This window comes from Danio aesculapii, chromosome 17 (genome assembly GCF_903798145.1).
Source record: "Danio aesculapii chromosome 17, fDanAes4.1, whole genome shotgun sequence".
NCBI lineage: Eukaryota > Metazoa > Chordata > Actinopteri > Cypriniformes > Danionidae > Danio > Danio aesculapii.
Window position 1 is genome coordinate 3,111,875 of NC_079451.1, and position 25,094 is coordinate 3,136,968.

Here is a 25,094-nt window from a genome sequence, read left to right on the forward strand (position 1 = left end):
CACGCGGTGAATGCAACGCATCGAGATTCGGGCACCTTCTCCGAAAACCCTCGATTGATCTCAGCTGGCGGATCAACATTTACCTCATGTCATGATCGCTGTCATCTGCGCCATTATTATTATTATTATAATAACTTTAGGTGAGGTTTGCAAACCTGTGCACTTTTCACTCTTCAGCCGTTTGCATTTCCTGCAGTAACAAAAGCTCCCTGTTATCTGACAGCGGGAAGCGTTGAGTGACTGACAGCTATGAACCAATACAGCAGCAGGGTAGAGCGATTCAGCAAGTTTTTAGAGAAAATCAAATCAGATTGCACTACAACCATTATATTCAGTCGCACAAATGCTCCCAAATATATTATGAGGGCGCATGGATTAAATTTCGGGCGCTCATGCGACCAAAATGGTTGCAATTTCGAGCCCTGTAGTATAAGGAAATGTATTCAGACCACAACTGAACATTTGAAGAAAATTTAATGCCTTATTATTTAGAATTAGCTATTATTGATGTAAATGCAGCCGTTCAAGGCACATAATTGATTTATTACGGTATTGATGGTATTAGAAAATCCATGTCGTGGACCAATGTCACACCGGTGATGACTATGACACCGGTGTACCGCCCACCCCTAACAAACTGTATTTTACATAAATCAGATGAACATTTTCATATTAGTCAATAATATTACTGTAAACTGAATAAATATAGATATTATACATATTTAATCAAGTAAATAAACAGAATTAATGATGGTATCAAAATCTGCGTAATTCTGCGCGCGCAGATTCCGTGTGGGCCTAGTTATCAGTCACACAACGGCACAGCAAAATTGTATGAGGTTAAGCAAATAAGGTTATATGAGAATAAACACATCAGCATAAGTTTATGTAATTAGTTAAAACAGAATTAAATTATTAATGCAAGGATTAGTCTATTAATGCACAGGATGGAGTTAAAACAATCGAAACTTCCTTCATAATCCATAATAATAACTCCTGTATAGCAATCATACTGCCAGTTGATGACACTCAATAACCTGTCGGAGAAGCGGCTGGGAATGAGGCTTTTACATTGTCTGGTTACATTAATGTAGTTTTCTTGTGTTTACATATATGACAGGGTGTCCTTAAAAAGTATTAAAAGTTGATAGATCAATGTAGAGAAATTTAAGGCGCATAAAAAGTATTAAAAAGTCTTAAATGCTATTTTACAAGATGCTGTAGGACTCAAATAGTCCATTGCATGCTCAAAAATTGACAGAGATCTGAGTTGAAAATTAAGAAGTTTTATTTTGAATGCAAGAAGTTAGAGAGTACAAGTTCTGCGCAGGAGAGATGTAACCTAAGTTCAGCTCTCATTTTTTTTTAGGCTCTCCTTTATGCTTTTATACTGTCTTTCGCACATTATCTAATCCCAAGTCTTGACAGTTTGACCATTCAGCAATCAGACGTTCCTCTTTCTGGCATCTGTGTATCTTCTCTTGACAGTTGACCTTGCAGATGTTTCAGAGCACGAACACACAGCTCATACATTCTGTCATCCTCAAAACTATCTGCACTTTTATACACCCATACCCGATAACAGAATGTACTGTTCTCAGCAACCTTCAGCAATAATATACTGTAGCAGTTAATTCCTCAAAAAAGAAACCCTTTATGTCTGTATTTATTAGCAAATGTTAACAAAGCCTAACAATAAAAAATGCTATCCTTCAATGCTAAAATTGATTTAATCAAACACGTTGTTCCAGCCTCAATCAGACACACCTGGGCTAGCTAACCAAGCTCTTACTAGGCTTTCTAGAAACATCCTTGCAGGTGTGTTGAGGCAAGATTGCGCTAAAATCAGCAGGACACTGGCTCTCCAGGACTGTGTCTGTCAAATCTGAAGGCAGTGTGTTCTTTAGCGGAGTTACAGTTTTCTTTACCGCATCAAGACACAACTGCGGTGCATAATGAAGGACACACGTGTGTGTCAATAAAGACAGAGAAGGAAAAGAGTAGAATCAGTATGGGTCTGTAAATAGTTCATTCAGGATGTTGAAAAAGACACCACAACCAGCTGAGGGATTTGGTTCATCAGCTGTCAGTATGAAGGTAAGATGATTTCATTTATAAAAACTGAATGTTTACCATTACCAATATACAGTGATTCTGTTTAAAGAAACTATAATCAATGATGTAAAATATTTATTTTTACATATTAGAGGCATATTTTGAGTTTAGGAATTGGGCTTGTTTTGGGCTAGTTTGATTGGCCATTGGGTAACTTTTGTTGTGGAAACCTGGCAACTCTGGTAAAGCCCCTCCCCCTGCTGTGAAGCACCTCCCCCTTCAGTTCAGCTATAAAGGGAGAACAAAGACCAAAGGAGAAGCCTAATTCACGTCTGCTTCAGACTATCAGGAGGAAGTGAAATCTGTAAAGACAGAGTTTATTGAAGGACAGAGAGAGAGACATGAGTAATCCAGAACCCTGCAGAATTGAACAGGAAGACATTGAAGAGCTAACAGGTTGGTGTTTATTGCAGATTCTTCATTATTCAGGATAAAAAAACAACAAGAATTAAAAACATTCAGTTAATTTGATTATGTGTACTAGGAATAGCATAAAATGCACTTTATTAAGTGTAAAATATAGGGACTCAATCTAATTTGCCTTTTGTTTCTATGTTTAAAAGGTTTTTTAAACATTTAATATAAGATTAAACTAAATATGATTTATTTAGGTTTTCCTTACATTTACTGGAGATTCTAATAAAAATATATATCTAAAAACATTCATCCTTAATGCATTAAACCACATATTGGTTTTAAGAGATTCATTTAAAAAAAAAAACTGCATTCTAATTTATTTTTTTTCACTTTCTGGACATTTATTTTTTGACCTTTTTATTATCAGACCTTAAAAAGGATGAGGAGAGTAAAGGCGGAGAGGAGAGTAGGTCAAAACTAGGGATGGCTGACGTGAAACTGACGTTTCGACAGAGTGTCGAGATCCCGAAGCGCAAGTGTTTCGAAACACTGTACCGAAGCATGATCCGAAACACCCAGGTCATGTGACTAAAGTGTTTCGAAACACCTGGTCACGTGACTAAAGCGATTCAAAGCATCGATCAGTTCAGAAGCGGTTCGAGACTTGGAGAATCTGCATTTGACTGATAGGGTCAAATTTAAGCTTTTTACACGTGTGGCCTAGTGGACTTTGCGTGTGCATGTTATTACAGACTTCATAAGACTTTTGGGTTCGAATCCCGACTTGTACAAATACTCCAAATTCGTGATTTTATGTATTTTGATCATGTTACTGTTTATGATGTAGACTAGATATGATACAGCTGCAGATACGCCATCAATTTAGCATCATTTTTGTAACTGAAAAACCATAATTAATATTTTACAGTACTGTGATGGTTGGGTTTAGGGTTGTGGTAGACGTTAATAAAATATAATAAATGGGAAATTTAATGACTAATATAAATAATTCTTGTTAACTTCTGTCCACAACTGTATCTGATCTAGTAACAGCCCTGTTTTATGACCAAAACAAGCCATATTTATTCACAAAGTGTTTATTCGAATGTCAGAGCAATGTTGAAACAAAACAATACACAAACAAAGCATCTCAAACTGATATTAAAGCTTTTCTAAGTAGCTGTATCAGCCTGGATTCGAACCACCAATCCCCGCATGGAAGTAAGGAACCCTAACCACTCCACTATTTCACTTGAGGGTTGGATCTTACAAAGCAGGGTTTAATACCTCAATTTGCTCAACTGTTCTTTGCTGAAGCTGTTCCAGTGCAATACATAAAAAATGACCACTAGGCGTCACTGTAGAGTGGGGTTTCGAAACGTTTCGAAGCTTCGACACATTTGCTTCAACTGTTTCAGTGTTTCACGAAGCCGCGCTTTGCCCACCACTAGTCAAAACCCGAGAAAACTAGACTAGGTGAACCGCTTTGTAATGTCACTTTACAGAAAACAAGACTGCAATGTGAATGAGTGTGTGTGTGCTGCTTAAATGGTGTTTGTAATCAGTCCTTGACGATCCTCAGGTGGTGCGAGTGTAATCAGTAGAGACTTGGAGCAGGTGTGAGTATATGTGTGGCATGACTGAATATGTAGTCCATTAATGGCAGAATTGTAGTCCATGTGTGTTTGTGTGTGAGATCCAGCGATCTGGGAGTTATGATCACTGGTGATCGTGACAATGAGAAGGCTTTAACAATCAACCTAAAGTGTTAATTACTGTGAAACTGTCTGAAGGGTTAACTGCCATATTATGTGCACAGTATAGAGAAGTGCTGCAGGTTGCCTGAGAACAGCACATCCTGTTATCGGGTATGGGTTCATGGAAAGTGCAGAGAGTTCTGAGAATGACAGGATGTATGAGCTGTGTGTACGTGCTCTGAAACATCTGCCTTAAAAGGTCAACCGTCAAGAGAAGATGCACAGAATACAAGAAAGAGGAAGGAGTCAGATATAGTAAGCAACTGTGGTAAAAAAGGAAGTGTCTCTGACAGAGAGTTCAGAGTTGGACCTCTCCTGCGCAGTATATGTTACTCTTGGTTTCTCTTCTGTTTGAGTTAAAAGAAAACTTTGTAACTTTGACAGATTGACTCTGAACCAATTGTTGAACATGCACTGGACCCTTTGAAAGTCCAACAAAATTAAGCAATGTAGAAAATGCATATATATCTGAAAGATGAATATAAATGAATTTCCATTATAATGTAGAATTTTTTTTTTTGTTTGTTTTAGCAGATCTGCTCCTCCTTCATAAGTGACGCCCCACATCCACCTACTACCCCCTTTATCAGTTCAGCTATAAATACTGGAATATCAGCCTGATCTCACGAGAAAACATAAGTATTTTACGTTTTGACAGTTTAGTGGCTAATTCGTACGAGTTCATTCGTACGAGTTCATTCGTACGAGTTCAGTCGTACGAGTTCAGTCGTACGAAATTGTACAATTTTAAAAAGGAGGCGTGGCACCTAACCCCACCCCTAAACCCAACCGTCATTGGCGGATGAGCAAATCGTACTAAATTGTACGAATTAAATCCTACGAATTAGCCACTAAATCAAAAAGTTACGAATTGCCGTGAGATTGTGTTGGGAATATTCCCATCAGTCCACAAGTGAAGACGAGCTTCAGACCATCAGGCGGAAGTGAAATCTGCAAAGACAGAGTTTATTGAAGGACAGAGAGAACATGAGTGATCCAGAACCCTGCAGAATTGAACTGGAAGAGACTGAAGAACAAACAGGTTGGTGTTTATTGCTGATTTTCCATTTATTTGAGACTTTTTTTTATTCTAACAAAAACAAATCTGAATGCTTAATGTGTTTCAATAAAATTGAAAGTTGGTCAGTGATTTCAGTCCGTTTTCACATTTTGCTCAGATTTTTATGACTTTTCTTATTATTCTTCTCAGACCTTAAAGAGAATGAAGAGAGCAAAGGCGACAAACTTTTTGGAAACAAGAAGTACTTTACCTGCAGTCAGTGCGGAAAGAGTTTGCGAAGCAAAAACAATCTTAAGATTCACATGAGGATCCACACTGGAGAGGAACCATTTACCTGTACTCAGTGTGGGAAGGGTTTCAGACAATCATCACACCTTAACACATGATGATTCACACTGGAGAGAGACCATTTACCTGTACTCAGTGTGGAAAGAGTTTCACAGTATCATCACACCTTAATCGACACATGATGATTCACACTGGAGAGAAAACACACAAATGTGATCAATGCGGCAAAACATTTTTGAGGGCTTCATATCTGAAGGTCCATCTTAGAGTTCATACAAAGGAGAAACCTTATATCTGTTCTGAGTGTGGAAAGAGTTTTACACAGAAGACACATTTAAGAAAACATCAGAAGATCCACACTGGTGTGAGAGAGTATATGTGCTTTGAGTGTGAGAAGACTTTTATTACAGCTGGAAAATTGAAACAGCACCAGAGGACTCACACTGGAGAGAAACCTTACAAGTGTTCACACTGCGACAAGAGATTCAGTCAGTCAGGAAGCCTGAAAACACATGAGCGGATTCACGCTGGAGAGAAACCATATACATGTTCACACTGCGACAAGAGATTCAGTCAGTTGAGACATCTGAAAACACATGAGCGGATTCACGCTGGAGAGAAACCTTATACATGTTCACACTGCGACAAGAGATTCAGGCAGTCAGGATACCTGAAAACACATGAGAGGATTCACACTGGAGAGAAACCATATACATGTTCACACTGCGACAAGAGATTCAGTCTGCCAGAAAACCTGAAAACACACAAAAGGATTCACACTGGAGAGAAACCGTACAAGTGTTCACAGTGTGAGAAGAGATTCAGTCAGCCAGAAAACCTGAAAACACACAAAAGGATTCACACTGGAGAGAAACCTTATACGTGTTTACACTGCAACAAGAGATTCAGTCAGTTGGGACCTCTGAAAACACATGAGCGAATTCACACTGGAGAGAAACCATATACATGTTCACACTGCGACAAGAGATTCAGGCAGTTGGGACCTCTGAAAACACATGAGAGGATTCACACTGGAGAGAAACCATACATCTGTTCACACTGCGACAAGAGATTCATTTGTTCAGAAAACTTGAAAAGGCATGAGAGGATTCACACTGGAGAGAAACCATATACATGTTTACACTGCGACAAGAGATTCAGGCAGTTGGGACCTCTGAAAACACACAAAAGGATTCACACTGGAGAGAAACCGTACACATGTGATCAGTGTCTGAAGAGTTTCACACAGTTGTGTGATCTTAAGAGACACATGAAAATCCACACTGGAGAAAAGCAGCACATGTGACATCAATGCAGCAAAACAGTTTCTCATCTGGAACGAGTGTTTAATGTCAGAACATGTGAAAATACAAGTGTGAGAAACTGAGTGTGAAAAGTCTGTCCATTTGTTTTGTGTATATCGTTTCATCAATGTTTTTTATCTTATCATGATATGTAAATAATTCATATTGATTATGATGCAATTCAAGCAGAAGCCACAGGGTGGCACAATAAAAACAGTTCAAGCATCTTGCAAAAACCTAAGAGATGTCTGTCGTGTATACTCCACAAAAACACATCAAAACATGGGGGTTTTCCAGGACCAGAAACTAAGGGTGCTTTCACACCTGCCTTATTTAGTTCGGTTGAATCACACTAGTGTTCATTTTCCCTCTTGGTGCGGTTCGTTTGGGCAGGTGTGAATGTAGCAATCGTACTCGAGTGCGCACCAAAAGCGAACCAAAAAAGCGTCTCGGTACCAGGGGAGTTTGGACACCCCTTATTTAAGGGCAAATAATCATTTTAAAATAGTTATTAACTCTGTTTGAGTTAGCAACAGTAACCAAGGGGGGTGGGGCTTATTGATAGGCCAGTATCTGTATTACTAGACTAATAATGAATGTAGTCATTTAAAACAGATGAATTTAATTTTATATTCCCAAGTAAAGCTACGGTCACACTGGAGTTTGTGTGTGCGAAATTCTGTCGTACGGCGCTGCGAAAAGGGGCGGGATTAAACAAGATGTTTAGACATTAATAAAGCGAGCGATTGCTCCATGCTTTAAATTTCTGTTCAGAGAGGTCCTGTTTTGATCCTCGATTGGTCTCACGCAGTCAAGTGATGCGATTTCGCAGGTCAGAGTTCACCAAGCTTGAACTTTGCACCGCAGCAACCTGCGAAACTTGACGCATGACCCTGCGTTTCCAGTCTGAGGCATTCGTGTGCGTATGAATGGAAGTCTATGGGGAGAAAAGCCCAGTGTGACATTAAGATTGGATGAAAGAGAATGAAACTCAGTTGTCTATTATTTTTTTAAGCGGGCCGATCAGTGGACACTTCTGAATGGCTTGTCTAATGACCGTTATTGGTCTGAGGCTCATCACTATAATCAAAGCTGCAGAAATCCTCAACAGTTCATGTCAATAGTGTCTGTTTTCACCTCCTTCATTATGCTGATGTCTTCACATGTGTAAATTCCCCAATTAAGCTCATTTTGAGTCAACAGACTCCATTAAACAACATAATCACTTATTGAAACAGTGTTGGTGGTATAAATGTGGTACTTGAAATCAGATTCATTTATATTGGCAAGTAGAAATGTTTGACCGTCGCTGTGTGATTTTTCTTTTTTTAGTATATTGAGAAATCACACCGTTAAATATGAAACAATACAATGAATCAGAACATCTACAGTAACATCTGAGACTCGGAAGTAAACATTAACCTGAATATCGTGAACACATTAAGGGTGTTTATTTGCTGATATGTATATTGAAATCTGTTTTGTTTATATTGTGCAAAGTATCTTTGTAAGGCTTTTGTGCGTGTTTGAATGCTGTAATGTTTAATTAATTTTCCATTAAAATGTGTCAGGGTCACATGAGCATCTTAGTTCTCACAGGACACGTTCTCTGCTCTCTGGACTTCGTCCTTCTGAGGTAATGGAATTTGATCAACATTCTTGAGGACATCCTTCACATGCAAGCATTTATGCAAAGACAGGGAATCTGCGGTCATCAGTTTGAACCAATGAAAGATATGCTGGCATATTTACTGCCATCATGGCAAAGATAATATAAATCAGTTATTAGAAATGAGCTATTACAACTAATATGTTTTAGAAATGTGTTGAACAAATCTCTCTGTTAAACAGAAATTGAGGAAATAAATAAACGGCACCAATAATTCAGGGGGGCTAATAATTCTGACTAATTCTAACAAAACTATACAAAACAATGTTACATAGAAATTTAAATGTATATATAATTTGTATCATAAACATATATATCTTCTATCTATATAAAAGCATTTCCTCAAATATATATTTTCTTCTTAAAGAAGAGTAAGAATTTCTTTCTATTTTCATATAGAAATTTGCAAGACAGCGGCCTCTAGTGGATTTGTCATCGCAAGCTGCAATGAAATGTTACTGAAGCAGCCTATTTCTGGTTTCACAAAAAATGTGTCAAAATGAGTCTGTGTTAACAGCATTAATTTCATTATTCTGTGACAGACCATGATTCCTATATAACACAATAAATAAGTTAAGTTAATCACAGTTGATGAGAAGGTTGGTTTTTGTTTCCATCTGGTGTTTCTCATTTTTGCAATAAAACAGATATTAGTATATTAACAGTATATTAGTAATTAAACACTTTAAAATTCATTTATTAAAAATGAGGGATATAAATGAACAAAGAATGTGTTAATTAGAGGAAAAGAAACCTACTATTGGCAGATATGCTCCTCCCCTGTAGTGAAGCTCCTCCCCCTTCACTTCAGCTATAAATACTGGAATATTCCCATCAGTCCACAAGTGAAGACGAGCTTCAGACCAGCAGGAGGAAGTGAAATCTGCAAAGACAGAGTTTATTGAAGGACAGAGGGAACATGAGTGATCCAGAACCCTGCAGAATTGAACTGGAAGACACTGAAGAACAAACAGGTTGGTGATTATTGCTGATTTTCCATTTATTTGAGATTTTTTTATTCTAACAAAGACAAATCTGAATGCTTAATGTGTTTCAATAAAATTGAAAGTTTGTCAGTGATTTCAGTCTGATTTCTTATTTCATCACCTTGGAATTATAATCTTTTACTCAGATTTTTATGACTTAATTATTTTTAATTTTCTTATTATTCTTCTCAGACCTTAAAGAGAATGAAGAGAGCAAAGGTGATAAACTTTTTGGAAACAAGAAGTACTTTACCTGCAGTCAGTGCGGAAAGAGTTTGCAAAGCAAAGACAGTCTTAAGCTTCACATGAGGATCCACACTGGAGAGAGACCATTTACCTGTACTCAGTGTGGGAAGAGTTTCACAGTGTCATCAAACCTTAATAAACACATGAAGATTCACGCTGGAGAGAGACCACACAAATGTGAGCAATGTGGCAAAACATTTTATAGGGCTCCAGAGCTGAGGATCCATCTTAGAGTTCATACAAAGGAGAAACCGTATTCCTGTTCTGAGTGTGGAAAGAGTTTTGCACAGAAGGCACATTTAAGAAAACATCAGAAGATCCACACTGGTGTGAGAGAGTATATGTGCTTTGAGTGTGAGAAGACTTTTATTACAGCTGAACAATTGAAACTGCATGAGATGATTCAAACTGGAGAGAAACCTTACAAGTGTTCACACTGCGACAAGAGATTCAGTCAGTCAGGAAACCTGAAGACACATGAGCGGATTCACATGGGGGAGAAACCTTTTGAGTGTTCACACTGTGACAAGAGATTCCGTCAGTCAGGAAACCTGAAAAGACATGAGATGATTCACACTGGAGAGAAACCGTACACATGTGATCAGTGTCTGAAGAGTTTCACACAGTTGATTGATCTTAAGAGACACATGAAAATCCACACTGGAGAAAAGCAGCACACAGGACATCAATGCAGGAAAACAGTTTCTCAGTGTGAACGAGTGTTTAATGTGTGAACATCAGAAAATACAGGTGTGAGTAGGGTTGGGTACCTGGTATTTGTGTAACTGGTATGCACTGGGTTAAATCAGCATATGAATTTGGGTGCCACTGACGCTGCAACAAGGACGTATGGAGCATCAGGAAGTACATCAAAGGCACACATAGTTGTGTCACACCATCTCTAAACATTTCATTCTGAACAACTGATGGATACGGAATGAAACAGGGCATCTAAGATCAACTAAGAAGTGTAATGGAAATTCATTTATATTCAGCTTTCAGATGTGAATGCATTTTCTACATTGCTTAATTTTACTGTGCGTGACTACTCTGTTTTTGTCTTTCATCCTATACTTCTATTGTGTAATGTTGTTTGTCTCCTTGTTTTGTAAGGGGCATGGGTCAGAAAGGTTGAGACACCTAACGTAAACATGATATGGCCTGATTAGAAGCCAAACCTGAAGTAGTAAACAAGAATCCAATACAGGGGAAGATAACTATAATCCATGATGCATGTGCCTAGCGCATGACTTTAGTGACCTTGTAAGCAGTACAGGGGAGAAGCCAGATAAAAGGGAGAGCACACTCTGTTTTCAGTGTCTCACTCTGCAGAAACTGTCCTTGCTGTATGATTGCGACCTTCTTTGCAAAGAATAAAACTTTAAAAGACACCCTGGGTAAGACTTTGTCTTCTTTACCACAGAGAACGCCTCATTAAAGAAAAATTGCCACTACAGGAGTCACAATGAAATCAATCAAGGCAGAGGGATGCCCTGTCCCTGTCTTTGACAGCTTGGTATTTCACTGAGTACATGGACACCAATACTCTGAATTTAATATGATTAAGACAACACTCTGATTAAGAGTCTATCATGTAAACAGCGGTTTTTGATTACCTTAAGGGACCACAGACACTTGCGTCAGGAAATGCAGAGGTTTTTACTTTCTATTAAGCGTGCAGTATCAATTTTCATCAAAATAACACTCTTCCACCAGCACCGGTATTGAAATAACCCAAAACGACACTCAACCCTAGGTGTGAGAGATGAGTGTGGAAAGTCTGTCCATGTGCTTTGTGTATTTTGTTTCCTCAATAAATTTTCTTTACTCTGAGGTTCAAGATTCTCTCCTGTTTTACTACACTTACTTCCCACATAGCAAAATATCTCTGGCCCAGCTCTGGCCCACACAATCAGCTGTTGCTTGGTCACATGCCGCAGTGAATTACGGTACATGACTGGACCAAGTCTGTGCTTCCAGACAAGAGCCAAACATGGACCAAATCTGGGCCAAGTCTTAGCCAAGTTAATAACTCATAACTGAGCCTGAACTGGGCCTGATATGTTGGTGTGTCACGACTGCAATGAAATTGATAAACCCATGAATCATTGCACTTTAGGCGTGCTATGGGCGTGCCTTTCCTCGAAGCGACCTGATAGGTAGAATTTTTTATTTTTATTTGAGAATAATACAAATGTGTTTTTTATGGGTCAAGATAGACCAGACTCACATGGCCCATATATCAATTATTAACATCTGGGCCAAATACTACATTTTACATCTGGCCTAAGTATTGTGTGCCGCCTTAAAGACGGTGACACCTCTGCCAAACCAGGCCCATGTTTGGCCCACATGCTGTATGCCACTGCCGGATGAATGCCTGCTGTGTCAGATTTATGCCAAATCTGGGCCAGAATTCTTTACTACCTGGGTTTGTATATTGTAATAATTTGAGCTGGGGGACAGATATTACACGGGACTATTTTTAATGAACTTTTATCGCCCCTCTCTAGCTTTTAGTCTTAGATTTACTGTCATGATCACCAGCAATCTAGTAGCTGCAGATGGCTAAAGGACTACAAATCAGCCCTTTATGGACTACATATTCAGTCATGCCACACACACACACACACACACACACACACCTACTCCAAGGCTGTTTCTCAATTCCAAGAAAGCAGAGAACGGACTTGTGTTCTTGTGGAGACCGGTCTTGCCAAGTGTCCTCGGAAAAACGAACTCTCGAGACCACGAAGACAGAGAACGTGTCCTGTGACAATTGAAATGCTGCGTTCTTCCTAATGGTCACGTGACCATTTTATACGGTTCCTTTTACAGCATCGATGTTGTAATGTAATTCAAATACAATCAGTTAAACAGACTTTGGCATTCATTTAGTTGCTCAAGCGTAAAACGAGACAGAAAGCCGTTTCCTCGAACCCGTCAGAATCGGCAGGCTAGCGCAGAAGCTCCATTGAATATACTGGGGTAAAATAAATGCTCATATTATAAAGACATGGTGGGAAAATGTAATTTAATGCAGTGCTTCTTGTACAATCTGAGACCCACTTTATATCAGATATCACTCAGCCAGTGGAGACCGCTGATCTTTAAACAAAACAGACCTTAAATGCGCCGGTTTTGCATTGGCATACAATTCACCGGAAACAATTAACCCAGGTTACTGGCAAATTAAAAGTCCTATTAGCATGCTTCGGCATATACCCCATTGAAAAACAGCCCAAGTCTCCACTGATTACTGCCCTACATAAACAGCACAGAAACACTCACTGTTGCCAGCAGCGGTTTTAACATGAAGTGACATCGACATCTGACGTACAGATGCCACTGAGTGTAGTGACACTTCCGGTGGCACGTCCGGTTTTCACTGTCATGTGTCACTCGCTAGTGGCATGGATAGTGACCTGTGTCACTCAGAGTGTCGCGCTGCATGTCACTGCAGTGACATCGACACCCGGCAAAGCTTAATGACATTAATCAACACGCGCAAAACCATATTTAATCATTACGCGACTTTTAATCTGATTTATTGCGTCGCAAGTTAGTTTATATGTAGGACTACTCAACGATATTTTAATTTAAAAGCATTTATTTTACGTATTCGTAGTCATACTTCCGTAATATTTAGTCATTTGACAGTACACGTCAGTCAAATTTATTGTGGCATGCTTATGTAACGGAGGGGTTACACTTATCTGTTGTGCCGTATATTATTGCATCGTGGCAATTCGTTTGTTGGCTACAATTTGGACTTCTCTATGTTTGTTAATTCATTAATATATTTTATTATTAAACTTATTTATAGGTCTAAATGCCAATAATGTCAGTGACACATGCCAGTATTGTCAGTGATCTTGTGACATGTGCCAGTAGGTGTCAGTATAAGCACATTATAAGCACATTGATCTTATAAGTTTCTCTTTGCTTTAATATTTAAAAATGATTAAGCAAATGACACCTATTATCTTACATGCATATGTTATGAATTTACAACATGCATTTTATTATGTCTTTATAAAGCATATTATTTAAAATACCTTAAAATGAAAATAAATAAGTAGTTATGAAAATAATAAATAGTTATAGAAAAAAAGAGACTGTACCTTTTTCTATTGGGTTGTGTTTTATTATATTCTCAAGTGTCTGGTGTATGGTTATATTTTCAAAACCAGGAAAATTTGTCCTAGTAAAATCCCTTATTTGTAAATATCTGAAAAACTCGTGAAGGGTCGTATGTGTTTGTTTCCATGATCCACAGGGTTTGTTGCATGTTTTCCCCTACGATGCTGTCAGGGCCAATACAGCAAAGCTGTTTGTGTGCAGCAAGAATTTTTCCATTTCGGGAGAGCAGTACAAGAATTGTAAAATGGCGGACGTTGTCTTTTATCAGGAGTTCGTTCACATTTAGACACATCACCGTGCTGCTGTGTTTGCCTAAATCCTCTAGACCAGTGGTTCTCAAACTGGGGGTCGCGACCCCTGCGGGGGTGCGTGCAGGGCTGGTGAGCGGTCCGTCCGTGATATCTTTTGGTTACCCAATCATGTTATAAAAATGTATTTTCTTGTGATAACGGGATTTCATTGAGACATATTTTCCTCACGCATGCATATATATATATTTTTTGCTTGTTAGTTTTGATTAGTGTTGATTTCAAATGCAATAAATCTGTTTATAAAACTTGTAGTAAGGGTGCGATAATTGGTGGGTGCGCCTAAATTAAAAAATTTAGGAGCACCAGTGCTACCAAGCAAAAATGTTAATTTCGAGCCCTGTAATGTATAGTAAATATAGTTAAAATATTGAGAACAGCTGAAAATAAGTTATTTTTATTGTTTGGATATGCTTTGGTAGTGGGGGGTCGCGAGTTCTTGACGATAGTAAATTGGGGGTCGCTGGCTTAAAAGTTTGAGAACCACTGCTCTAGACTACCAGCAGGGCTAATGGTTGAAATAGACAGCGCTGCACTGAGTCTGCATTCAGACCCAGGGATTGAGGGAGAGGTCCTCATTTTAAGTGCTTATATAAACGCGATTATCTTTATAATGATATAAATTGTGTTACGTCTATATGAAATGATAAACGTAGCAAGGCATTAAATTACTGTTTATTTCTTTGCATTTTAACTTTGTAAACTATAAAAACACGCGTCTCCACATGGTTTGTCTCATTTTGTGAACCGACAACAGTTGTTTTAACACAATCTCACGGCAATTCGTAACTTTTTGATTTAGTGGCTAATTCGTATGAATTCGTACAATCTAATTCGTACAATTTAGTACGATTTGCTCATCACCCAATGATGGTTGGGTTTAGGGGCGGGGTTAGGTGCCACGCCTCCTTTTTAAAATCGTACAATTTCGTACGACTGAACTCGTACGAGTTAGTCACTAAACTGACAAAACGTAAAATACTTACGTTATCTCGTGAGATCAGGCTGGTTGTTCGCTCGTCTCCTTCTCCCCAGCTCTGCTGGCGCTAACTCCTGCCCTTTGCTCGCGGAGCTCCACGCCTATTATGATGCATCTTTTGCAAAAATTCTGAGGTAGACCTGAACCGAAAGTGGGGGGTTTAATGGCCCTTTAAGTAACGTTCTGCCCTATATATTGTGTTCTCATATATGTACTTGCAAGGTATTAAATTTGATATCATTTTTGATTACGCAATGTCTGGTTGTTTGCTAAAGTTAGCTTGAATTAAATCTGCGAACATCAGGATGCTGTGTAGTTTATCAAATCAATAATATCTTGCTAGATTTGACCATGCTGCTTTGTTTACTGCAATAACCAAAGCAACACTGTTATTTCTGCAGTTCTGTAGTCGCCAACCTGCTGAATTAGCTAGATTTAATAGATTTTTATTCAGGATATGAATAATGCTTTAGTTTTGGATTAGCTTTATACATTAATATTCTGTATGTACACTGTAAGCTAAAATCTCGCCAGTGTTTCCGGCTTCCGGTGGTTTTAAGGTCTTAAAATGTATGGAAAGAGTCTTTTAAAAGGTCTTAAAAGGTATTGAATTTCACTCTCTGATTGCTGTATATACTGAGTTTTCTTCTTTTTTTAATATTGATTTTAGAGCTTTGCCATTCATCTCACTTTAAGGTGATGACCTCATAATTCGTGAGCGTCTCTATGTTTGCTTAGTTTTCAAATAGGCCAATTTTTGAGTGTAAGCATATAATAATATTATAAAGTGTCAGTTTCTGAGCAGACGAAACCGTAGGCAATATTACTGGAACCAATTACTTGATTTCTGAATGTAGTTATTTGAATTCATTTAGATTTTTATTGGCATATACAGTATATATAGGGAGGAAAACGCTAACAACTTCCTCTGGATAATAAACAACAATAGAAACAGTTGTTCTGATGGTTTCCACTATAAATACCTTCAGAACATTATAAACCCAGTTTTAAAATAAACATTGGAGCCAGTGGAGTACATTTAAATTGTTCTAGTGTGTTGGTGATTTCATTCCATTAAAATGTCTATATTAAAATTGACCACCGAGAGCATAACAAGTTTAGCCACACAGGTTAATATTGTTCACACTTAGTATAAAGTGGCATTAGAATATATTTGATGATGTAAATCATAAAACCTGAACACAAGAAAAATATACAGTTCTGTACTAATATCCCATTGATCTGTTTTTGTTTCTTACAGGACTTTATTTGTAGGAGCTGTTCACTTTTTTTTAATCCTTGTTTTTTCTATAGTTGAGAGGTCAGATAAAATAGAAGGAAAATGTCAGTGTAATGTAAAGTGTAAAAGTATTTGTGTAATAAGGCCTGAGCTGATCTGTTGATCTATATTGGTTTGTTTATGGGCTGAGGTTCATCAATATAACCAGAGCTGCTGCCTTTTTTTCCTTTGTATCAATGGTTCCTGTTTTCACCTCATTCATTATGCTGATGTGTAAATCACACGTGTAAATCCCCCATTACGCTCACTTTATTGGTGTTAACAGACTCATTAAACCACATAATCGTCTATTGTGTCCAGTGTGGGCTTCAACACATTATAATATGAATATATCAGTCAGCTGTAGAGAGCTCTGCTGTGCTCATGTTGAGAATAATCAGGAGTCATTTAAATGGTCTTGTGTGTGCTGTGCAAACATGAAACTAAATGTGAACAGTAAGACTGAACCAAACTCTGAGTATTGTGCAAACATGCATGAATATTGTAGATAACTCAAATATGCTTTAAGTATTTCATTCCATTTTAATACAAAATGCATTTTAATAGCCAATGCCTTTGCTGCATATATATATATATATATATATATATATATATATATATATATATATATATATATATATATATATATATATATATATATATATATATATATATATATATATATATATATATATATATTTATACAGTTGAAGTCAGAATTATTAGCCCCTCTTAATTAAATTTTATATTTCCCAAATGATGTTTAACAGAGCAAGGAAATTTTTTTTCCTTTTCCTTAAAAATTTAGTCTACAGAACAAACCATCATTGCAATAATAATAATAATAATATTAATAATAAGCCTGTATTAACAGCATTAATTTCATTATTCTGTGATAAACCATGATTCTTATATAACACAATAAACAAGTTAAGTTAAACACAGGTTGGTTTTTGTTTCCATCTGGTGTTTCTCATTTTTGCAATAAAACAGATATTAGTATATTACAGTATATTAGTAATTAAACACTTTAAAATTCATTTATTAAATATTGAGGGATATAAATGAACAAAGAATGTGTTAATTAGAGGAAAAGAAACCTACTATTGGCAGATATGCTCCTCCCCTGTAGTGAAGCTCCTCCCCCTTCACTTCAGCTATAAATACTGGAATATTCCCATCAGTCCACAAGTGAAGACGAGCTTCAGACCATCAGGAGGAAGTGAAATCTGCAAAGACAGAGTTTATTGAAGGACAGAGAGAACATGAGTGATCCAGAACCCTGCAGAATTGAACTGGAAGACACTGAAGAACAAACAGGTTGGTGATTATTGCTGATTTTCCATTTATTTGAGATTTTTTTATTCTAACAAAAACAAATCTGAATGCTTAATGTGTTTCAATAAAATTGAAAGTTTGTCAGTGATTTCAGTCTGCTTTCACATTTTGCTCAGATTTTTATGACTTAATTATTTTTAATTTTCTTATTATTCTTCTCAGACCTTAAAGAGAATGAAGAGAGCAAAGGCGACAAACTTTTTGGAGACAAGAAGTACTTTACCTGCAGTCAGTGCGGAAAGAGTTTGCGAAGCAAAAACAATCTTAAGATTCACATGAGGATCCACACTGAAGAGGAACCATTTACCTGTACTCAGTGTGGAAAGAGTTTCATACAATTATCACACCTTAATCAACACATGATGATTCACACTGGAGAGAAACCGTTCACATGTACTCAGTGTGGGAAGAGATTCACACAATCATCACACCTTAATCGACACATGAGGATCCACACTGGAGAGAAACCATTTACCTGTACTCAGTGTGGAAAGAGTTTCATACAATCATCACACCTTAATCAACACATGATGATTCACACTGGAGAGAAACCATTTACCTGTACTCAGTGTGGGAAGAGTTTCATACAATCATCACACCTTAATCAACACATGATGATTCACACTGGAGAGAAACCATTTATCTGTACTCAGTGTGGGAAGAGTTTCAGAGAATCATCACACCTTAATCGACACATGAAGATTCACACTGGAGAGAGACCACACAAATGTGATCAATGTGGCAAAACATTTTCTATGGCTCCAGAGCTGAAGATCCATCTTAGAGTTCATACAAAGGAGAAACCGTATTCCTGTTCTGAGTGTGGAAAGAGTTTTACACAGAAGGCACATTTAATACAACATCAGAAGATCCACACTGGTGTGAGAGAGTATATGTGCTTTGAGTGTGAGAAGACTTTTATTTCAGCTGGAGATTTGAAACAGCACCAGAGGATTCACACTGGAGAGAAACCATACAAGTGTTCACACTGCGACAAGAGATTCAGTCAGTTGAGATCTCTGAAAACACATCAAATGATTCACACTGGAGAGAAACCATATACGTGTTCACACTGCGACAAGAGATTCAATCAGTCAGGAGAGCTGAAAACACATGAGAGGATTCACACTGGAGAGAAACCTTACAAGTGTTCACACTGCGACAAGAGATTCAGTAAGTTGAGACATCTGAAAACACATGAGAGGATTCACACTGGAGAGAAACCTTACAAGTGTTCACAGTGTGAGAAGAGATTCAGTCAGCTAGTAAACCTGAAGACACACAAAAGGATTCACACTGGAGAGAAACCGTATTCATGTGATCAGTGTCTGAGGAGTTTCACACAGTTGATTGATCTTAAGAGACACATGAAAATCCACACTGGAGAAAAGCAGCACATGTGAAATCAATGCAGCAAAAAAGTTTCTCATCTGGAACGAGTGTCAATATCAGAAAATACAGGTGTGAGTAGGGCTGGGCATGATCAAGCAACACTCATGATCAAATTCATCAAATTTGCTTAAACGTTCTGAAGTATGACTATATTTTACAAGCAAGGATTCTGACACACCAACATTAAGCAGATAATTTACAAAAGTTTCGTGTAAGGGGCGAAACAAATCAAAGTTAATGAAACATTTGAGGGCGCATGATCAACTAAGGAGTCACAATGGAATCAATCAAGGCAGACGGATGCCCTGTCTTTGACAGCTTGTGACACCATCTGGCAATTTCACTGAGTATGTTTACATGGACACCAATACTCTGATTTTAATATGATTAAGACAACACTCTGATTAAGAGTCATGTAAACAGCTATTTTTGATTACCTTAAGGGACCACAGACACTTGCGTCGCGAAATGCAGAGGTTTTTACTTTCTATTCAGCATGCAGTATCAAATTTAATCAAAATAACACTCTTCCACCAGCACCGGTATTGAAATAACCCAAACCGACACTCAACCCTAGGTGTGAGAGAGTGAGTGTGGAAAGTCTGTCCATTTGTTTTGTGTATTTTGTTTCCTCAATAAATTTTCTTTACTCTGAGGTTCAAGATTCTCTCCTGTTTTACTACACTTACTTTGTATATTGTAATAATTTGAGCTGGGGGACAGATATTACACGGGACTATTTTGAATTAACTTTTATCGCCCCTCTCTAGCTTTTAGTCTTAGATGTACTGTCATGATCACCAGCAATCTAGTAGCTGCAGATCGCTAAAGGACTACAAATCAGCCCTTTATGGACTACATATTCAGTCATGCCACACACACACACACACACACACACACACACCTACTCCAAGGCTGTTTCTCAATTCCAAGAACGCAGAGAACGGATTTGTGTTCTTGTGGAGACCGGTCTTGCCAAGTGTCCTCGGAAAAACGAACTCTGGTGACCACGAGAACAGAGAATGTGTCCTGTGACAAATGAAATGCTGCGTTCTTCCTAATGGTCACGTGACCTTCATTTTATACGGTTGCTTTTACAGCATCGATGTTGTAATGTAATTCAAATACAATCAGTTAAACAGACTTTGGCATTCATTTAGTTGCTCAAACGTAAAACGAGACAGAAAGCCGTTTCCTCGAACGCGCCCGTCAGAGTGTGGAAAGTCTGTCCATTTGTTTTGTGTATTTTGTTTCCTCAATAAATTTTCTTTACTCTGAGATACAAGATTCTCACCTGTTTTACTACACTTACTTTGTATATTTTAATAATTTGAGCTGGGGGACAGATATTACACGGGACTATTTTTAATTAACTTTTATCGCCCCTCTCTAGCTTTTAGTCTTAGATTGACTTTATAATCATGTATGTTTCAGTTCTTGTCCTCAAACTGTTCTTCTATTTGGTCTCACAGAAAACGGCCAGCCAGTGTTCACCTTTACATTTATATTTCAAAATTGTCAAAATAGCACAAGTTTTTAGCAGAATGTTCAAAAGCATGAATATTTTACTCTACTACCAGCTGTCTGTCTATGGAGATGTTTATGTGTGATCGTGAGAACTGCATCTGAGTGAATCTTATACACCACATTAGTTTTAGCCTTTCACTGCAGTTTTCATCCTAAAAATGCATCAAATGTGTTTAAAAAACTATTTAAGGGCAAATAATCATTTTAAAATAGTTATTAACTCTGTTTAAATTAGCAATGGTAACCAAGGGGGGTGGGGCTTACTGACAGGCCAGTATCTGTGTTATTAAACTAATAATAATAATAAATGTAGTAATTGAAAACAGATTAATTTAATTTTATTCCTGTTCTGAGTGTGGAAAGAGTTTTACACAGAAGACAAATTTAAAAGAGTATTTAAAAAGATGTGAAGGAGCATATGTGCTTTGAGTGTAAGAAGACTTTTACTACAGCTGTAGAATTGAAACTGCATGAGATGATTCACACTGGAGAGAAACCATATACGTGTTCACACTGCGACAAGAGATTCAGTATGTTGGGACCTCTGAAAACACATGAGAGGATTCACACTGGAGAGAAACCTTTTGAGTGTTTACACTGCGGCAAGAGATTCACTTTGTCAGGAAGCCTGAAAACGCATGAGAGGACTCACACTGGAGAGAAACCGTCTGAAGAGTTTCACACTGTTGGCGCATCTTAAGAGACATGAAAATCCACACTGGAGAAAAGCAGCACACGGGACATCAATGCAGCAAAACAGTTTCTCATCTGGAACGAGCGTTTAATGTGTGAACATCAGAAAATACATGTGTGAGAGAGTGAGTGTGGAAAGTCTGTCCATTTGTTTTGTGTATTTTGTTTTATCAATAAATGTTTTTTAATAAAGGTTCGAAATTCTCTCCTGTTTTACCACGTTCACTTTGTAGGGCAGTAAACCACAATATGGTATATTTTAAAAATTTCAGCTGGGGGGACGGATATTACATGGGACCGTTTTTAAATTAATTTTAAAACTCCAGCTTTTTGGTCACATTTTGCTGATCTTGTCCTCAAACTGTTCTTCTGTTTGGTCTCACAGAAAATGGCCAGCCAGTACAAATAACCTTTACAATTATATTTCAAAATTGTCAAAATAGCACAAGTTTTTAGGAGAATGTGTGATCGTGATAACTGATTGTGATCTACTTGCTTCTAAATTGATCTTACACACCACATTTATTTTATATTTAACCCTCCACTTCATAGTTTTCTTCCTAAAATGCTTCAAACGTGTATTAAAACTATTTAAGGACAAATAGTCATTTTAAAATAGTTACTAGCCCCTTTCACACATACAGACCTTTCCAGAAAATTACCGTAATTTTCTGGAAAGGTCTGTATGTGTGAACAGGCCCTTTTTGAAAATACTGGTAAATTCGTTCCGGCTATTTTTCGGTAAGAGAAGCTGTAACATTATCGGTAATTTGCTGGAATGCTGCGCTGTGTGAACGCAGAAGGAAGATTGCCGGAAAGAGCGCATTCACATCTAGAATGCACTAACGTAAGATGTCTACTTTAGCCGATCAGAAGACTCAAGTTCGCGCGGTTTGTGAGAATAAAAGCCTGTGAATGTTTTCCCAGACACATTTAGCTGCTAGATGTTAGTCAGATAACATTTCTATGTTCCTTCGTAATGCCAACTGTGTAAATAATTATCGATAAAATGCTTATGATAAGCCGTTGTTTGTTTACCTTCAAGCTCCGACGCGTTGGCACGTAAAGCAGCTGGTGAGCGCCAGCACACACACATATTATGAACATCTCGACATGCGAAAGTTTTTTATTTATGTTTTCATCAAAGTTGTTCACAACACTGATCCATCAACAGAGTTTGTAATGTAGTCAAGTGTTTACAAATACAAGCCCTGTCGTTCGGATGTCATTTCTGCTGAATGATGTCAGAATTTACCGGTATTTTGGAATGGATGTGTGAACGGTCTTTTCCGGAAAAATTCCGTGACGTCCTTGCCTGTGTGAACAGCGCTTTTTTTGAAATTTACCAGTAAAGTCGTTACGGAAATTTTCCGGATATTTACCGGTCTCACTGTGTGAAAGGGGCTACTAACTCAACTCAACTAACTAGCAACAGTAACTAAGGGGGGTGGGGCTTATTGAAAGGTCAGTATCAGTATTGGTGGACTAAGGCTGCGGTCACACTGGGCTTTGTGTGTGCAAAATTCTGTCATACGGCACTGCGAAAATGGGCGGGATTAAATAAGCTTATTAGACATTAAAAAAAGCGAGCGATTGCTCCATGTTTTAAATTTCTGTCCAGAGAGGTCATGTTTTGATCCTCGATTAGTCTCACGCAGTCAAGTGATGCGATTTCGCAGGTCAGAGTTCACCAAGCTTGAACTTTGCACTGCAACAACCTGCGAAACTTGACGCATGACCCTGCGTTTCCGGTCTGATGCATTCGCGTGCGTATGAATGGAAGTCTATGGGAGGAAAAGCCCAGTGTGACCGCAACTTAACATGCTTAAGATTGATCTCGGCAGGTCTCGCATTAGCTAACACATGATTTACCAATTAGACAAGGAAAAACCTAGTGTGACCGGGGCTTAAAGCTGCGGTCACACTGGGCTTTCTTCCCATAGACTTCCATTCATACGCACGCAAATGCGAGATTCACAGTGGAGGGAAACGTGTTCACACTGCGACAAGAGATTCAGTCTGTTAGGAAACCTGAAGACACATGAGAGGATTCACATGGGAGAGAAACCTTTTGAGTGTTTACACTGCGGCAAGAGATTTAGTTGGTCAGGAAGCTTGAAAAGACATGAGAGGATTCACACTGGAGAGAAACCGTACACATGTGATCAGTATCTGAAGAGTTTTTCACAGTCAGTGCATCTTAGCTTAGCTTAGCTTAGCTAATAGTATTGAACCTTTAGATAAGTGCTAAAAACAAAAAACTTACCATTGGAGAGCTAACTCTAACCAATAAATCTACTTTGCTGCTCTTTTACTCCCTACTGAAAAAAACAGCTTAAACCAGCCTAGGCTGGTTGGCTGGTTTTAGTTGGTTGACCAGCCTGGTTTTAGAGGGGTTTTGGCCACTTTCAGGCTGGTTTTCAGCCATTTCCAGCCTGGTCTTAGCTGGTCAGGCTGGAAAATGACCAGCTAAAACCAGCTTGACCACCTTGCCAGGCTGGAAGCCCAGCCAAAACCAGCTATGTCCAGCTTAAACCAGGCTGGTCAAGCTGGTTTTAGCTGGATTTAGCTGGTCATTTTCCAGCCTGACCAGCTAAGACCAGGCTGGAAATGGCTGGAAACCCGCCTGGAAATGGCCAAAACCCCTCTAAAACCAGGCTGGTCAACCAGCTAAAACCAGCCAACCAGCCTAGGCTGGTTTAAGCTGGATTTTTCAGCAGGGCTGGTATATATATTTCTGTAGAATTAATGATAATTAACAAAAATCTTTTCATAAAATAATAAAAAAAAAAAAAGTAGTAATGAAATAATCAAACAGATTATTCTTTTGCACCCACGTTGGCTGCTGGCACTGTTCATTTATCAGGCATTGGTCATTAAAACAGCTTTATCCCTGCCCTCTGCACTCCTCATTACAAGTACAGTATAAGTTGAGTTCTGCTACAGGAATCTCGGGAAATGTGTAGCAAATGTGAGGATTTGCAGATGTGGAGCAAAATCTGAGAGTGTGAGTGCCGACTTGTGGTTGTAGAGTGAAACTGCAATAAATTGCTGAGGTAAATTTGCCAAACATATTTGAGTCTGTCATTTTGTGTTTGTGAATGACATTTTACAAATACACGTTTGAAAAAAACATTGAATTCAAAACACAGGTGTTTTAATTATTGCCTGTGTGCAAATCGAGAGATTCAGCTGATTACATCAGAGCTCCCTGCTGAAAAATCTAGCTTAAACCAGCCTTGGCTGGTTGGCGGGTTTTAGCTGGTTGACCAGCCTGGTTTGGAGGGGTTTCCAGCCATTTCCAGGCTGGTCTTGGTCAGGATTTTTAAAAGTTTCAATTCAGCATTTGATTTTACCGCAAATGACGAATATGCGTGAACAGAGATGCGCAAAAGCCCAAATCTACATTTGTTGACTGACAGCAAAGAGCATAGAATCACCAAGAGGCGACACTCTAGTGCAAATTGGGAAACAGCCATTATAGATGGTGCGGTGACCATTTTGGAAGGAACAGCATATTATAAGTCTGTAAAATAAACTTTTAAAAGTGCTGATGATTGTGATAGTAAGTATTGGATTGTCGTCTTTCAGGTTGTATCTCAGCTTTAATGCACTTTTTAAATAAATAAATAAAAACAAAGCAACTGCTTGCCATCATGACAGCAATAAAATCTAATGGACGGCCGATCGAT

General features: G+C 38.2%; 1 protein-coding gene and 1 pseudogene across 1 annotated transcript; both read left to right on the forward strand.

Annotated features, from left to right (window-relative positions):
* LOC130244675 (zinc finger protein 271-like) overlaps nucleotides 1–11,576 on the forward strand; it is a 15,230-nt pseudogene extending 3,654 nt beyond the window's left edge.
* Nucleotides 11,577–17,493: 5,917 nt separating this feature from the next.
* On the forward strand, nucleotides 17,494–19,910 carry LOC130244604 (gastrula zinc finger protein XlCGF57.1-like). Its single transcript, XM_056477105.1, has 2 exons — nucleotides 17,494–17,772; nucleotides 17,953–19,910. Exons 1-2 carry the CDS (start codon nucleotides 17,718–17,720, stop codon nucleotides 19,191–19,193), a joined length of 1,296 nt encoding a protein of 431 aa, XP_056333080.1. The 5' UTR covers nucleotides 17,494–17,717; the 3' UTR covers nucleotides 19,194–19,910.
* The last annotated feature ends 5,184 nt before the right edge of the window (nucleotides 19,911–25,094 follow it).

Coding starts and splice junctions, on each gene's coding strand:
- LOC130244604 (XM_056477105.1), top strand. CDS start 17,718: ATGAGTGATCCAGAACCCTGCAGAATTGAACTGGAAGACACTGAAGAA. Junction 17,773..17,952: donor AGACACTGAAGAACAAACAG/GTTGGTGATTAT, acceptor TATTCTTCTCAG/ACCTTAAAGAGAATGAAGAG.